Raw genomic sequence first — 16,785 nt, forward strand, 5'->3', positions numbered from 1 at the left:
AAATGGGCTGCCTCTTTGAAACATGCCAACACTGTGGTAAATGAGCTTTTTTATTTTGATTAAGCTCTGCATGTTCCTGAAAGATGGGAAGATGGTGACTTTAGCAAAACAAACCGTTTGTTGATGCCGTTTCTGGGGGGGGGGGGGAAGCAGACACCTTTGTACAGAACACCTCTTCCCTATTTTTCAGCGTTTTTGCCGCACCTTGAGACCCTCATGGGTGATTTGCCACTCTTTATAAATCTTGAATAATTGGTTGATTTTTCCCCAAAAACTCAACATTTAGCTAGATTTTGCCTATGTTCTTGCTCCCCTCCAAGGGAATCCACAAACCCTGGGTACCTTTAGAATCCCTGGGATGTTGGAAAAACAGGCCGCAAACTTGGAGTGGATACCTTATGTGGAAAAAAGGTATGGAGCCCTAAGAGCAAACTGCCTCTAATAGCCAAACAAGGGCTCAGCGCGGGGTGGAGGCCCATTAGTTAAGAGTTTAATCTAGTCTTCTACAGTCTGTTGCTGAACACAACATAGTTTATACTTTAGACAAAGGAATATATAACTTTTCAATGTGTAATTAATCTCACAGCATACCTAATTTGGCACTGTCCTCAGGGGATCCAATCCACCTTAGCTCAGCTTTATCTGGATTCAAGAAAGAACCACTTACATTACATTCACTTTGATGTGACCTCAAAACAACCACTGAGTACTGCTTTGTGATTGTGAATGCCACCAGAGATGGGAACAGTGGTTTAATGCAATGTAGTTATGATTGTTACCCAATTCCTCATCTTTGGGGCAGCTCTCACATAAGATTCCCCACTGACTGTTTTGTAGCTACCATGATGTGAAGCCCACAATACTTCCAAAACACACAAGACTGACCACTACTAGTCCTAATGCTTCCCAGCAGTGCCTGCAGATGTGACCAGAGATAAGCTGAGTGCAGCTCACGATTTCGAGTTTGTGCAAGGTCCAATCAACATGCTGTGCCATCTCTGGCCTCTTTCTTTGTGCTGGGAGTCAATATTTTCTTGACCAGTTTTTGACTAGCATTCTCACCCTATCTTAAGAAAGCCTGGGAAGAAATCTTAAGAAGAGGCTGTGTTTTTTGCTTGGCTCAGCACTCCAGCTTATCGGCCCAGGCTTCCCACCACTGGCCGTTTTAGATAAATACTCTCCTCATAGATCTCTGAAAGGGGTCGATTTTACCAAGGCTGGGAAAATTTCTAGAAGTCTGGAGAGATGACTTCTTCTTCTGGCTTACCCTAAAAAAAGAGACGTTTGACCTATCCAGAGCATAAAGGAGTGCTGTCCCCCATCAAGACGATAACAAGTCCCAGCTGACTGAAAACTGCATAGAGGACGGCTCAAGTTAGTGAGCTCTTAAGGTTTCATGAAGACATTAGAGCCCAGCCATGCAAAACTGACCTGAAGTCATCTACGTTGCAAAAGGATTGATGACCTGTAAAGGTTTATCCACTAATGTGAGTGTGATGAGGCCGATTAGTCAAGACAACCCCTGATTTTCCCCCAGACATTGTAGAAGCTAATTACACCCCTATTCTAGCCCAGCAGCCCCACATTTTTCCTATTCACTGTAGGCTTTAGAGTAGTGTCCCACTTTGGTAGAGAGGTCACTCTGATTCTGTAACGGCTTGATTAATTCTTCTTGCCTTTATGGCTGGAGCACTTTCCAGATATTTCCAGATGTGAGAAAGCTCAAGTGAAGGATATTTCAAAATATTAGAGGTGCACTATTTGATATATACAATTATTGAAATTTGAGATTTCTAGATGAAGTTGATACTTTCAAGAGCAAAACTAAGAGGCATGATATTTGCACAGTGTTCTGTGTATATGTCTTGTTAAGAATATGCACATACATATACCTCTCAGAGGTGGTTTTCTCCAAGACATACAACTGTTGCACCTTATCTTGAAGTAACAGACAAGGCCAAACTATTTTTTACCTTGTAGTAACTGCTCCAGATGTGAAGATCTAGCAGGACGGCTGATTTACATGTGGAATGTTTATGGTTATTTGCAGTGAATTTACATATTTCCAGATAAGGGGGTCGATCCCTGTAAATAAGAATTGATTTTGTTAAATTCATTTCAAGTATTAGTGCATTATCTGTCTATCCATTGGTGCCAGATATTTTGTTAGGTGGGCATTGATTTATTTTTTGGGGGTGTTTCTTTTGAGCTTTCTTTCATTGGTTGTGTGGTTGTATGTGGTGCACTTGAGTGGAAATGAAGTCAGTTTGAATCACTTTGCCTCTGAACCCCCTGCAACGTCATAAGTTAAGTGTAAAGGTTTGACTATAGAATATCCTTGAATTGTGTTGAAGGATTTATAAGAATAGTCCTTCCTGAAATACCCAAACCCCTCTTTAAGTTGTGAATAAGTAAATTGTGATTGACTACTTCATCATATATTGGTGAACATGTAAGAAGAACCAGGAGACAGGCTTAGCCATTTATAACTGTCCACAGGAAGGGCTTGTACTACCCATAAAATCCATTCTAAACGGGATCTGAATGATCATAGGTGGAGGAAAGGCAGGTACCTCCATTGCCACCAGCAGGAGGCAGCAAAGTGTGTCATACGGGAGCTGCCAACACAGCCCTCGTGTTTTGAGGTCACAAAAAGTAAACATTATTTTTCCCCATACCACCGGCAAACAACTACACTATTACTGATTGCGATGGCATAGATCGTTGCCAAGAGTATTGAAAGATACCGCAGTTGTTGACACCTTGACAGTGCATGGTGCAAAAGTAAATAAAGGGCTTCGACTTGAGAATGAGCTCTGGAAAGCAGACTTCCCAAAATATAGGCAAACCTACGAACCCAAATCGGTTAGGAAGGTTTTGCTGTCATTTGACCCACACTTTCTACGCATCCGTTGGTCCGACCATTTGGTATCATCCAAAATTGCAGGACTACCCCTTGGAGCAGTCTTTGAAGTGAATGATGTCACGAGGGACACATCAAATGATAACAAAAGATAGCATAACATATCTATTTTTAGTAATGTTGGGAATTCTGCAGAATTGCCCCTTCTGATGCTTCAGTCCCGCTAGAATCCAGATTTTTTCGACCATGGTGCACATTAATCTAGAGTTAACACATTTTGATTGCTTTTACGAAAGATGCCTTTATTTGGACAAACGTTGCTGCATGTGGAGTTCACTTGATAAAGTTGGTGTCAGCAGACCCACCTTAATCTTATATTTAGAATTCTATGAGAAAGGGGCTTATTTTCTGATCCAGAATGAACTGGTCACCAAGGTGTCTTTTCATCAGAAGCATTTGGTGAATGAATGAAGATGTTGGCTTGAAGATAATGATACATTTCTGCACCTTAAGCAGTTCAAAGAACATGTGATTAGGAGGTCCCAGGACTTGGATATGTGACCAAACTACCCATTTTCAAGAATTTACTATTCAGATTGGGGTAGCTACCCTAATGGATGTTTCCAGAAGTCTCACCTTTAGTCATTCCAATGCAAGCATTAGGGGCAGGGAATCAATATTTGACTAAGATGATCCTTCATAATAAAGAAGCTCCTGTGCAACCTCCACTGCATCTGTCATCAGGTAAAATAGGATACCAACTAGTGGTTGTATGACTTTACAACGCATTCAGTTGTAACGCATGCCTTTACCACGCATGCGTATGCCATCACCACGCATATTCTTTACCACGAAAATTCCTTTTACACGCATACTTTTACAACGATTTTCGTTGTTAAGCTATGCATGTAAAGGGCATTTTCAGGTTAAAGGATTTTCACCCTAAACATGTACCTCTTAAATTTACACCTCCGCGACACCACCCCCTCATTCCTCCTTACCTTTCCTCTCCTTGATCTTCCGTGGTGACGTTGTACATCGTTAAGAGGAAGCAGAAGTGTTTTTTCATTTCCTCTTACGATGCCGTTTGCCTCCACGTCTTTTTCTTTATACTTTGGAAACAGGAGCCCCTTTTTTTTAGCCCACACTTTTATTTTGTGGAAGGAAGCCCACCCAATCCCCCCATTTTTGTTTTTTACTTTAGCACACATGACTTTACGACGTATTTCATAGCAAAGGTATGCGTGGTAAAGGCTTTTCGTTGTAACCACGCATGCGTTGTGATGCATGCATGGTTATAGTAATGCGTGGAAATGGCCGCGTTGTAGTGGCCGTTTCCCCCAACTAGTCTGTGATGCGCCAGGGAGATCCGGGTTTGTCCAGGCTTCTTTTCTGACACTTCAGTTCTGTATACAGTGTGCATTTGCACATTTGTGAAATGTATATCACATCTAAATCATCTAAATATATCAACAATTTTGTTTCCTTTTTGCAGCTTTGATACAACATGCTCTTTCATTCAATGTTGATGTGAAAAATGCATTAACCTTCAGTGGACCAGTAGAAGACATGTTTGGGTATACAGTTCAACAATATGAAAATGAAGAGGGAAAATGGTGAGTGCTCATGGTTAATGCATTACAACTTGTTGATAGTGTCGCCTATTGTTTATGTTATTGTAATAAAAAAAAGGTTAAATATACTATGTTAGTTTGGAAAGTTGGCACACTAGTTACATATTTTTTTCAATAATACAAGACTTATTATGCACCTGAATTTGCCACTTTGTCACACATGGGCAGTGCTTAATTTGAGTCTGTGGTTGCAGGTGGGGCCCACCAGCACCCTCTTTTGGGGGCTGGCACTTATGTTCCTCATCAGACTTTGACACAGAGCAAAAGAGAAATAAACACAAGGGGGAAAGAAGAAGAAAGTAAAAGATGGTAAGATTACAACAAAGGGAGAAAGCTGAATTCTGCAAGAGCAAGATAATTGGACACAGAGCGTCTCATGGTGGATTAAAAAGACTTTTGGTGGTATTGGGCAATCCTGACATTTGCTAGCACCAGCTGCGGGCCTCTGAGCAAAACTTTGGGCCCTTGCACTTACTCTTTTTACTCTTTTACAAATTGAACATTGTTATGTTATGGGTGTTTTATAGCGCACTGATCACCCGGGAGGGTATCAAGGTGTCCTGTAGCCCGTGTGTGAGGCCCGACCTCAAGGGCTTACTAGAAAATCCAAGTCTTCAGCTTATTGCAAAGAAGGAGAGAGAAGAAAGGCACTAATGTGTTGTGGGAGTTGTGAGGTATGAGAAGGCTCAGCCCCTGCTTTGCTTTAGTGTATGCATGGGGTTGTGCTAATAGAGACCAGCACAGTGGAGGTGTCTGGAAGTTTGGTGAAAATGACTGCGACTATTCAGGTAGACAGGACCTGTGTTGTGGAGTGCTTTATAGGTATTGCAGAGGAGTTTGAAATGTGCACACCCGTGTATTGAGCCAGTGGACTTTCCTAAGGTGTATTTTGGATGGTGTGTAGCCTTCATATGAGTTAGTTGGTAACAATGCACACATTAATATATTTAGGGGCAGATTTACTAACATTTTGCATTGGCGCAGCCACAACGCAAAATGTTAGTGGAGATTTACAAAGTCACACAAGCGCAATGGCCAATTTGCGATCCCTTGACAGGCTTTGTAAAAAAATTTATTAATAAGTGGAAGCGCATATTGCTGCCTTGGTTTATCTTGTGACAAGGTGGCAATCCATGGGTGTAGCATTGGCACTCACATGCATCCACCCATGGATTTTGACACAGTCCCATATTTACAAAGGTCTGCAAACATGGGATTGCGCCAAAATTGCGCACCTCCCTGACCCAAGCATAACGAGGAGAAAGATCTTTATTTCTCCTTGTTACGTCCTTTTTCTATGCATGATGCATAGCTCATCATACATAGAAAAAGGAAAATGCCCTTTAGGATTGGTTTTGTGCAGAAAGGTAAACCTTCCTGCACAAAAACAATCCAGCTAGTAACAGAGGTACCCTTGCAGCCCAGTTTTGCTCAGGGGCACCTGCCTCCTTCTTCATGTCAGCTTGTATACAATACAGTTGGTGGATGGCAAGAGCCAGTGTCTCATTTTCTAGGTTGTTTCCAAAGATGAAAGTACAGCAGGAAGCCCCAATTTTTGCACACACCCCACCCTCAATCGCATTTATCAAGTCCAACACATACCGATGTTGCATCACCTTTAGGCAGATGGCTCTAAGTTCATCCTTGATAGCATTTAGGCTGAACTTAGTATTGTTGATCATTTTAAGTAGCTCCCACCAAGTTATTTGTAACGAGTGGGTGTTCAGTTTCATTTGCAAGGTGAAGAAGGGCATGGATCTTCTACATTTACTTGAGTATCAGAAAACAGTCTGAATTCTTCCAGAATGTCCTTGTACTGTGCCCAGCCAAAGTAATCAGCAGTTCTTTTTTTCCAAGCCTGATGCAATAGAGTCGATTACTTCTGCAGTGAATATTGGTACTACTTGGCTAGATCTACTCCAGGGATGACCAGAGTTGGGGTGTGTATGGTTACGAGGGTGCAGAGGACGCCCCATCAGGGGATGAACTGGGTGTAGGCAAACTCCGCAAATTTCCGGTACATGTCCATCAACACGGAGGTGACCCATTGCAAGTCTGGTATGTGAAGTATTGCTTCTCAATGTTCGTTGGTGCCAAGTGCCACCAATCCTTTGCCTCTAAAACACAAGGAATACAGTGTATGTTTCTGTACAATCAGGGGTTGCCCCAAACCTTTTAACCATGTGCACCTATCTATCTCAGTGTTGCAGTTTTTCTGACATGGGGTAAATAGGCTGGCATTCAACCCTTCCCTTCTAGACTCATTTTCCCTGGTTTCATCAAGGTGAATGGCTCTGCACTCGAACTCCATGTCTGGGGTCTATTTTATTATTAAAGAATATTGACCCAGATATGCTAAGGTCCACCCTGGACCACAGACAGAGGCCAAAGTGGACATGTTTGTGCACTGGTGCGGTGGTCTTGCTACCTCCAAGAATCTCTTTTCTGAAAAATCTCTGGGCCAACCAGTGTCCTCCCCTATGTTGTCCTGTCTATGCATTCTGTCTAGTTATGTATGAATGCTGCTGGGCTCAGGAAAAAGATGTAGTGCTATGGGGTTGGTTTCATATTTGGAAATGTTTATCACTATTCTATGCGGTTCTTCTCTACTGGTTATACCTTAGCCCATCTTGCATAGATACAGGTGGATGAGACATTTTGCTTTCTCTGGGACTATTTCCTGGGATAAGTAAAGTCTGTCTGTGCCCACAGCATGGGCTATCAGTGAGCAGACATTGCATCACTTAGCCAATGTCTGGGCGCCCACAGCGGTCATGTGCTGGTACCATGTGTTGTGTAGGAGTGTGCTGTGAAGTGCGTGTGGAGTACTAGCGTTTGGTTCAGCATAAGTGTAAGTGGGGGGAAAGGTCCCTATTCAAGTGCTGTAGAAATGTCAAGGTAGGCTCCATGTGACCAAGCAGCTTTCTTGCTACGGATGGATGCAGCCACACCCATGCCAAGCAGATGGTGTACAAAGGGGCAGTATTATGTAACTTTCTAAACATTGCAGGTCTTGGGATGGTGTCTGGAGGGGTCATCTGCAGCTTTCTGGAATACAGGGGTGTCTTTGGCTTGGCACAGTGTAAAGAGTTGGTTTATAAAAAATGTCTGTAAAAAATAGTCCGTGGTCTCTGTTGGCCTGAACCCTTGGGCCTCGTTGGGACTTCGGAGGTAGCTACTGAGTAGGTTGAGGGACCCAGTACAGGTGGTGCACTTGCAGCTTGGATACAGACCTGTTGGATAAGAGCTGTGGTTTGTAGGTTAGCGTGTTAGAGAGAGACATGCATTATTACTCGGCCTCAGAAATTCCTGTGCCTGCCCTTTGTGGGGCTTCTCTGTGCATCCATTTTGCACAATTTTTGTTGGGGTACTGGTTGGAAGCCCCAGTTTGGGTGTCATTTTAGGACTTAATGAGTCTTTTGACATGCGTTGCCTGATTTTTATTTTGTGGGTCATTTGGTCCTCCTCCCTCACCATGATAGAGGTGAGTGTTCTAGTGGGGCGGTCTTCATGGTTGTGCAGATTCCTCTTTTTACCTAACTATAATTTTATGGGCGTTTTCGGCCCTCTAATATCCTACTTTCACTAACGTGTGTTTATGTGTGGCTTGATCAATGCTGATGGTACCTTCTGACGTGAACATGCGTGATGTGCTGCGAAAGGAAGGGGGCGTGTCATAATTTTGGGGGCTGTGGGTAGTTGCAAAGTATCCAAAGGATAAGTGTATGTCCCCCTGGTCCTTGCTCGTGGCGTGTAACATGTTTTCCCTAATGGAGTTAGGTGACTTGACCAAGCACTGTTTCTGAAAGCTTTGTTTGTCAGGCTACATTTGGGCTGCTTCCTGCAGGTTATTGATTGCCTTCTTATGGTCTCATTGTGTTTTGTTTTCATTGTGAGCATACATAACAGTGGGAGTTGAGAAGCTGCTCTGCGGTGCATATGTGGTTCGGATGTGGCAATGTCTGGAATAGGGCCTATTGCTCCCTCGGGCGATGTTCTGGGTGCACTTGCCAGGTCGATATGACAGTTAACAACTGCATGCACAGACACTGTAGTGGCAGGTCTGAGTCACATTTACGGGGCTACTCATGTGGGTGGCAGAACCAGTACTGCAAGCTCACTAGTAGCATTTGATTTACAGGCCCTGGCCCACTCAGTGCAATTTACTAGGGACTTACCAGTCAATCAAATAGGCCAATCATGGATAATATAATCACAATTTACACAGAGAGCATATGCACTTTAGAACTAATTAGCAGTATTAAAGAGCCAAGAGTCCTATAGCCAACTAAAACAGAGTCAGAAAAATTGGAGGCAAAAGGCAAAGGTTTGGGGATAACCCTGTCAAACGGTCAGACCCAACAGTGATACCCTGTGTTATTTGCTTTGACAAGCTGGGTGCAGTGATGTGCGTATCCATGCACCTGATGTGGGAGCTACAGTGGTCATTGAAACAACCCCCTTTCCCTCCCAGCGCCCCATTCCCCCTTGGATCCAGGATGCTTTGGGTCTGCCGACCTGGGTGGTAATCAGGGACTTTTTACCCAGTGACACACTACTCTAGCTGCTTTGGAGGAACGTAATCCCTTGAGGAGACTTTTGATGTTGGAAGCAGTAGGGGATAAGAGGAGGCAAAACATCTTGCTTACGATGGGAGTCAGGTGCACGTTAGGACTTGTCGTGCTGCGAGTGACAAACTGAGATGGCTGACTATCATGGTGACTCCACCAACTGACTTAGGGGCAATTTCTTGTTTACTTGCACGTAGACTTGTACGTAGACTACGGAGTACTATGGGGGACAACATCATCCCAAATGCGTGGAAAGCCTGGCTTCCGGCACCAGAGCATCACTTCATTTTAGAACTGAAAGGGGGACCTCCACTAGCTGGAGGCCTTAGTGGAGTCCTTTTTATCTCATGATAGGAACCCGTCTCTATTGGACTTAGATGCGGGGATCTGGGTGCTTGCTTTAATTCACTAGTCGGAGGCTGCACCAACCCCTTCATTAGACTGTCTTCTCCCCCTCCCCCGCCCCCCCCCCGGGGTGTGGCCAGCCAATCCCACCCTGGAGGACTAACAGCAGAGTGAGGCCTAGGCCCCTGCAGCCCACAAATGGCACATTTTAGCACAGATTCCGATTGACCGAACATACAGTAGCCCTGAGTTTTTCCTGAATGCAAGTAGAGGCTTGAGATTTCTCCTAATGCTGTGCCACTAGTATTTATTGTGCGGTGAGTTTCTTGGAGTTGGTGTGAAGTAGATGGGTCATATTGGGGCTTTGGATTTTCTTGCGTATTGCGAATGGGAGATTGTGTGAAGGCATTGCCTTCCCAGATGGTCACCCCTCCCTGCCGTAGCTGTGGCCCCAGTGCTTGCAGGGTTGGGTTACCTGCCTGATGCAGTTGCCATGTGTTTGGCCAAACACCTGTCCCTTGTTGTGGTTGTGTGTTTTCTAACTTATTTCCTTGTGGCTGACTGTGTAGATCTAGGCTTGGTTTTGTGGGTGGGGATTTTGTGGGGACTGGCCCAGGCCTATCAATATCGTCTCATGGTTTTGCTTCAGGCTCCATCGGTTGGCCACGTGGCCCATTCAGTGACAGTAATAGCACTCTCTACAGTCTGGCTGCTACCAGCCCCCCTGACCTCTGCCGCAAGGACTGGGCGAAAACCCTCTGTGGTTCGGTGTCGGAGCTCACTTCACAACTTGTGCCGTTTGCACGCTTGAGGCCAACGCGACCCCCTCTTTTTAAATTTATGTTGGACCTTCATAGTTGTGTCTCTTTGGACTTGGTCTGGCTTTTCCCTATCCTTTTCCTGCTTCTTTCTGTAGTGATGTAATATGTAGGACTGTATTTCTTGCCAAGGTTTGGTGTCTAATCCTACTATCCTATCCAGCCCACTCTGTATTTTGGTTGGCAGTCCCTTTTGAGGATGTTGTAGAAGAATGCAACCTGGAGGCCTGTGTCGGTCCATGGTTGTCCTGTCTTCTGTCCCCATCGCTCCCTTATCCTGTCTAGAAAGTCAGTCATGGTTACCCCAGGCATCATGCTTACTGCTATCAACCCTCCTATATCTGGGTGGTCAGTAAAACGTTCTCTCAGGGCCGTCTATATCTGGTGTCTAAATTAATTGAATGCTGCCCTGTCATGCTCGGTGTTGGTCAGCGTGACTGCTGAGAGGCGGGAGTGTGAAAACACTGGGTTAGTCTTCTCGCAGATGAGGCTGATGAGGCTGCTGAGCAGACTCTTGACATCACCTATTGCTAGGTTTATACCCGCAGTGTTTTTCTCAAAACATGAGATCCATTTTTCCACCCTGTCCATCAATGAGGGCAGTTTAGTCTTGAGCCCTTCTTTGTCCATCTCAGCCCATGGCACATGGATGCTCCCTGACGTGCCTTTCTGTAACAACTGGTAGATTTTGGCGCCTAGCTGCTCCGCAGTCTTTTCTCCAACGTAGTGCTCCCAACTTCTCAAGCATTCCTCAATGTAGGGGAAGTTCCAGTTGGGATCTGCCTCTGTGTGCTGGATGAAGGCTTAAACGATGGCCATGTCCTCTGGCTCAAAGGATCCCTCCTCTGGCCAGGGTCTATAGTACTTGTCCTCACCTTCGTTCAGGCAGGCTAGCAGGTGGCAGAATGTTCGCACGAAAACCTCGCCTTCTCTTGACACTCTCACTCTCTAGGGGTCAGCTTGTTTGACCAGTGTGTTAGGGGGAGCGCAGACATCTTCACCGCTGCTCTTCTTGTATGAGTGCAGAGGTGCCATTCAACTTTTCCTATGTCTTTATTGAGTTTGGGCTAGGCTACAATGTTTTTTATTTCTTGATTGCCCCCCACCTAACCTGACAAACTGGTGGCGTTTATGTTCCCAGTGGAGGCCTCCCTTCTGGTTCTATTCTGGACTCCTCATCATGCGGAACTGAGGGCCTAGTTTGGCTATCCTTCGGAGGAGGGTGTGTGACTCTGCTTACCCTCTGTGATTCCCAGGCGAGAGCTCTTTCTCTCTACATTCTAAATCCACGTCTGTCTTCCAAATCCCGCCTGAGCTGCTTTCTTCATCCAGTGGGAATGTGGTTCTCCTTGGTAGGAACATGTCCTCCAGCTCTCCTCCTTTAATTTCTTCCACTGCCTGAGCATACCCTGGGGGAGTATATCCTGTGGCTCGCCCCTCAATGTCAGACCCCGGAGGGCTAGAACCTTTGTCCTCACCCCCATTGGGGGTGTCGCTATCCAGAACCGCTGTGAACTTCCCAGTTACTTGGAAGCGCTCAAATGGACAGGTTGTAGGGTACTGCTGCATACGATGGATGGGGGGAGTCGAACTAGGACCGAACTGGGATGAGTCCAGAATTGTCTGGGTTTGTTGATCTGGCAACCTCCCTGCCCTAGATCTAGTGGCTCGCTGCCCAGTGGGGAGCCCTTCCACCCCATCGACCAGCTGATTGGTGTAACCCACTGCGGGAACAGCAGGGATTTCCAGCATTAGAGAAAGCACCTCTGTGTCTGTGTATGGTGGGGGAGGTGCGGACGCCTTGCTTGCGGTGTCTGGGGCAGAATTGTATGTTGGGCCCGACTTTGAAGATTGCCCAAAGTTCTAACAGTGCCTCTCTTCTAGCATTCTTGTTCCCTACGTTCTTGGTCCGATTGTGTGTCCTTGTATGTTCTATTATGTTGGTGTCGAAGATTCCCCCCTCTGGCCAGGGAAATGCATGCATCTTAGTGTGTGCGTTCTATTCATGGCAGAATTTATCTGGCCTCTTAGCCTGTGTGGGGAACTTAGGGCCCGATTCACAGAACTAACTTAAGAAAAAATCCTAAACTTACTACCATTTTGGTATTCACAGAAGGCACTTACTCATTTTGGTATTTACAGAAGGCACTTACTCATTTCGGTATTCACAGAAGTTAGGAGTTCTAACTTTAGGATTCCTAAATGCCTTCTGTGAATACCGAAAGTCTTAAAATTAGGATTTTTCGCAGTTTAGTAGTAGTATAGTTAGGACTCCCAACTTTAGGACTTCTAAATGCCTTCTGTGAATACCGCAAGTCTTAAAATTAGGATTTTTCTCAGTTTAGTAGTAGTAAAGTTAGGACTCCTAACTTTAGGACTCCTAAATGCCTTCTGTGAATACCGAAAGCCTTAAAATTAGGATTTTTCTCAGTTTAGTAGTAGTATAGTTAGGACTCCCAACTTTAGGACTCCTAAATGCCTTCTGTGAATACCGAAAGTCTTAAAATTAGGATTTTTCTCAATTTAGTAGTAGTAAAGTTAGGACTCCTAACTTTAGGACTCCTAAATGCCTTCTGTGAATACCGAAAGTCTTAAAATTAGGATTTTTCTCAGTTTAGTAGTAGTAAAGTTAGGAGTCCTAACTTTAGGACTCCTAAACTGAGAAAAATCCTAATTTTAAGACTTTCGGTGTTCACAGAAGGCATTTAGGAGTCCTAAAGTTAGGACTCCTAACTTCTGTGAATACCGAAATGAGTAAGTGTCTTCTATGAATACCAAAATGAGTAAGTGCCTTCCGTGAATACGAAAATGGTAGTAAGTTAAGGGTTTTGTCTTAAGTTAGTTCTGTGAATCGGGCCCCTAGTTTGCATGTCGTTTAATGGTGACTCCACGATGGGTTGGGAACTTTTAAAAGAAAAGAGCCAGTACATTTCTAACTTAACAACTGTTTAACAGAAACTTAAATACTACTCTGTTTGTGGGGAAAATATGTGCAGGGGATTATACTTAGGACAAGGATGAATCAATCAAACTTTAACAATACATAAAACAAAACATGGAAAATAACAACCTGTAACGAAGTGCATTGGTTAAATCAAAAAAGTTATGAATTGTACTTTTAGCAGCAGATTAACAAAATGTAATCGAATGATGACTTCTTCGTATGCACATAGAATCCTTGACTGACCATAACATTTATCAATAAATACAGTTTTGCAAAAATGTTATCAGTACCACAACATCAAGAGAAAATGCATAAATTTAAAACCACAATGAAAATAGAAGAAAAAGTAACAGAGGGAAAAATTATGAAAACCTAAGCCCGCTCTAAGCACATGCCGCCTAATGACGAGGAGAAGCCCTGCACAGGACATGGATCTAAGGGCCATATTATCAAGGAGGGCGTTAAAATTATCGCCGCTTTAGCTTCAGGAAACTGCCGCTGAAGCGGCGATAATGGGCTTGATAATGTGCCCTTGTGAATTCCCATAGAAGCCCATATTCACACCGGAACATGGGCTTCAATGGGAATTCACAAGGGCATATTATCAAGCCCATTATCGCCGCTTTAGCGGCAGTTTCCTGCCACTAAAGCGGCGATAATTTTAACTCCATCCTTGATAATATGGCCCAAAGTGAGCCTAATAGTCTGCCACTAACGGCTTGGGGGCAAAGATGGCAACAATTTAAGCAGAGGATAAGGAGAGACTCGAGAACTACAGGCCCTCCGTGGCCAAGCACAAGCTGCACCTTACTCTACGGAGTCCAAATACTTCCCTAACATCTGAAATACACCCTAAGTCATACCCAGGGGTCATGCATACCAGCTGTGTGATACCTCTCACTTCTTTGAGATACTACCAATGTTAAGAAACCAATAGCACTAAGAAAACTCCTTTAGACTAAAAAATAAGATTGAGATACTGGCTCCATATCACATCCAGAGCCTATGCATACCCTTTGTGTCACGCCCAGTCGTCCAAGTGGTGAGGCTCCACCCCTGTATCACACCAAGGGATCAAGAGTATACTCTTTATCTCACCAAGCGGTCCAAGCGGTTCCTGTGTCACACTCAGAGACAATCATACTCTTTGTGTCTTTCCCAGTGGTCCCTGTATCACACCCAGAGACAAGCGTACCCTCTGTGTCATGCCCAGCGGTGCAAGCGACTAAACAACTCTCACCTATCCTAGCATGCTGACTATCAAAGAAACGTGATCTCCGTCCTAGTTTGCCATATCCCAAATGCTGGGACTAAGGATCTGATGTAGTCTCTTACCCACTGACGGCGGCTTCAGGATGGACATCTACCCCACGCATTCAGAAGAACTTCCAATTAATTGCGGCGTCTGCTCACTGTTCTTGCTGCACAGATGTGAATCCATACAGGCGGGGTTCTGTTACTTTGGCTGCAGTCAGGTTCAAAGAATCAATCTCTCCTATCTGACTCGCCAAAATGTTGCTCAATTATTAATTTTGCTTGAAAAATGAAACACAAGAGTCGTTTGGCAAAACACGAACAGTTGGTTTAATTAAATGCAGCAACGGGGAGAGCAAGCAACAGAGTCGGGGTCTGAAGACTGTCTCAAAGTACATTGTTTTTGGCTGTCAATTTATACATTTGACAAGGTGTAATAAAGCAATTTTTGTATTCTTTTAAGAACAGGAATATGGGCCTAGTTATGGAGCAGTAAATCTGGTCATTTGATAAGGAGCGCATGTGGGTCTCGACCCTGCATGGAAAAAATGAAGAGCTAGTGTGTACATGTCCAGAAGTAACCACATGGGGAGCGTGTGATCACTGCATGTAGTATGCATGCTGTGTTCTGATCGGCTGAGAATTCCTAACTTACTGTGGTATCTAACTTTATGGTGTTTTGGAAACGCGCGCCCCTCCGGCCAAATGTGTCTTTATTGGGGACCAATCTCCTGAGATCATGATGGTGTCACTGCCTAGTTCTGGGATTGATTTGAGTTTTCCTGTTTACACATTTTTCTAAGTTTTGCTTGTCCCCCCACCTGTAATCTATCAATCAGTTGCTTCGGGCCTAGGATGCAGGGCCTTCCTGACAACGTATATCTGACTTGAGGTTGAGTAGGACGTCATTTTGGGTGAATTCAACAACGGAGATGCAAGTTTGTTAATATACGTACATATATCGTATTCATCAATATTAACAGTACATCAATTAAGAAACTGCAAACCATTAGAATGGTACATATACAAAACAGACCTTCTATCTAACAGAGTGCCACCTGGTGTCACTCTATATCGCTCCCTTCACATGGTCACCTGGTGAAAAGCCAATGGCACACGGTGTCACACAATTAGCCGGAAATTCCTGCAGAGAGTAGCTATCCTGCTAATTATTTGGAGGCTCTGCACAGCTTATGTCCATTGCAGCGTTGGACACTTCCCAAAACTTCACCAACAGCCTCGGATGCTTTGTTTTTTTACTATTGAAACAGGGAAGCTGTAATGTTAACATGCCTTAGGCTTAGCTCTGCACGTTGCCTCACCCCTCCATGGCCCTTCCCCTCCTCACGTGGTATGATTTTTTCACAAGTTTGCAGGTCTGAGAAAACACTGTAATATTGTGTACAGTGTCAGTCATTAAGTATGGTGGGCTGTGCTTTAGTCTGTGCTTGATGCTGATTGCCTGAGTTCAATTGTGTTAAGTTGGTGCGTCTGTTTAGACACCTTCAGGCGCCTGCTCCTTTAATCTTTGTAACCTTGCAAATAGTTTACTGATTAGACTAGTGAGTGTGACATTATAGTAGTCCATGCGTGCGGTGGTCCGAGTTCTTGTCATCTCCACTTGGTCATCACTTTGCTTTATAATGAGTGTTTTTCAGAGTAGGGAGAGCTCGAGATAGCTATCCATAACCAATGCATTAAATTCAGCGTACTTTCAAAGCCTATCCCCTGTCCTTTACTTTCAAAGAGGCTGATGCAGGCATTCAAAGGCCAGGAGAAATGGTTGAAAGTTTCCGGGACAGATTTAGGGGTGTATTTACAATGAATTGACATTGGGCAGCGCCCACGAATCATTTTGTTGCACTGCCCTATGCCAATTAGAATGAACGGAAATGCACCATGTTTATAAGATACGTGCATGCCTGTCCTTTCAGCCGGCATGACATTTGCAGCTGTGTGCTAATACAGGCTCCCTTGTACCAGGGTGCAAGGGTGTCTGTGTTGTTGGCGTGATTGTTTTAGTGCAGGAAGGGGCACCTTCCCACACAAAGACAATCTTGAGAGACGTTTTTCTCATTCTATGTGTGCTGCAGAATACAGCACATGTGGAAAGAGGAAAATAGAGAAATATTTTCACCTGCTCTGGGGTGACGTACGTTTTTGGTGCTGCCCCAGATTCACGCTAAGTGTGAAACATGGGGTAGTGTTGAAATAAGTGGGTGTTGCTTGGGAACACCCAAAGCAACACCCATGTCACACCACCCTGCAGCAATATAAGGCAATAAAGCAAGTAGCGCTACGTGGCCTTACACCACATCTACAAGGCCATGAAAAGCGACGTAGGGAGGCTTTGTGT

The 16,785-nt window shown here is 44.4% G+C and overlaps 1 protein-coding gene across 2 annotated transcripts in view; it reads left to right on the top strand.

Annotated features, from left to right (window-relative positions):
• The window catches only part of ITGA1 (integrin subunit alpha 1), an 880,323-nt gene that overhangs the window by 197,236 nt on the left and 666,302 nt on the right, over positions 1–16,785 (top strand). For both annotated transcript variants that reach the window (XM_085631246.1, XM_085631248.1), the window contains exon 2: positions 4,359–4,479. In XM_085631246.1, the coding sequence (XP_085487372.1) occupies positions 4,359–4,479 (121 nt within the window). The remainder of the gene's footprint in view (positions 1–4,358; positions 4,480–16,785) is intronic.

The sequence above is a fragment of the Triturus cristatus genome, chromosome 2_1 (genome assembly GCF_964204655.1).
Source record: "Triturus cristatus chromosome 2_1, aTriCri1.1, whole genome shotgun sequence".
In the NCBI taxonomy this organism is placed as follows: domain Eukaryota; kingdom Metazoa; phylum Chordata; class Amphibia; order Caudata; family Salamandridae; genus Triturus; species Triturus cristatus.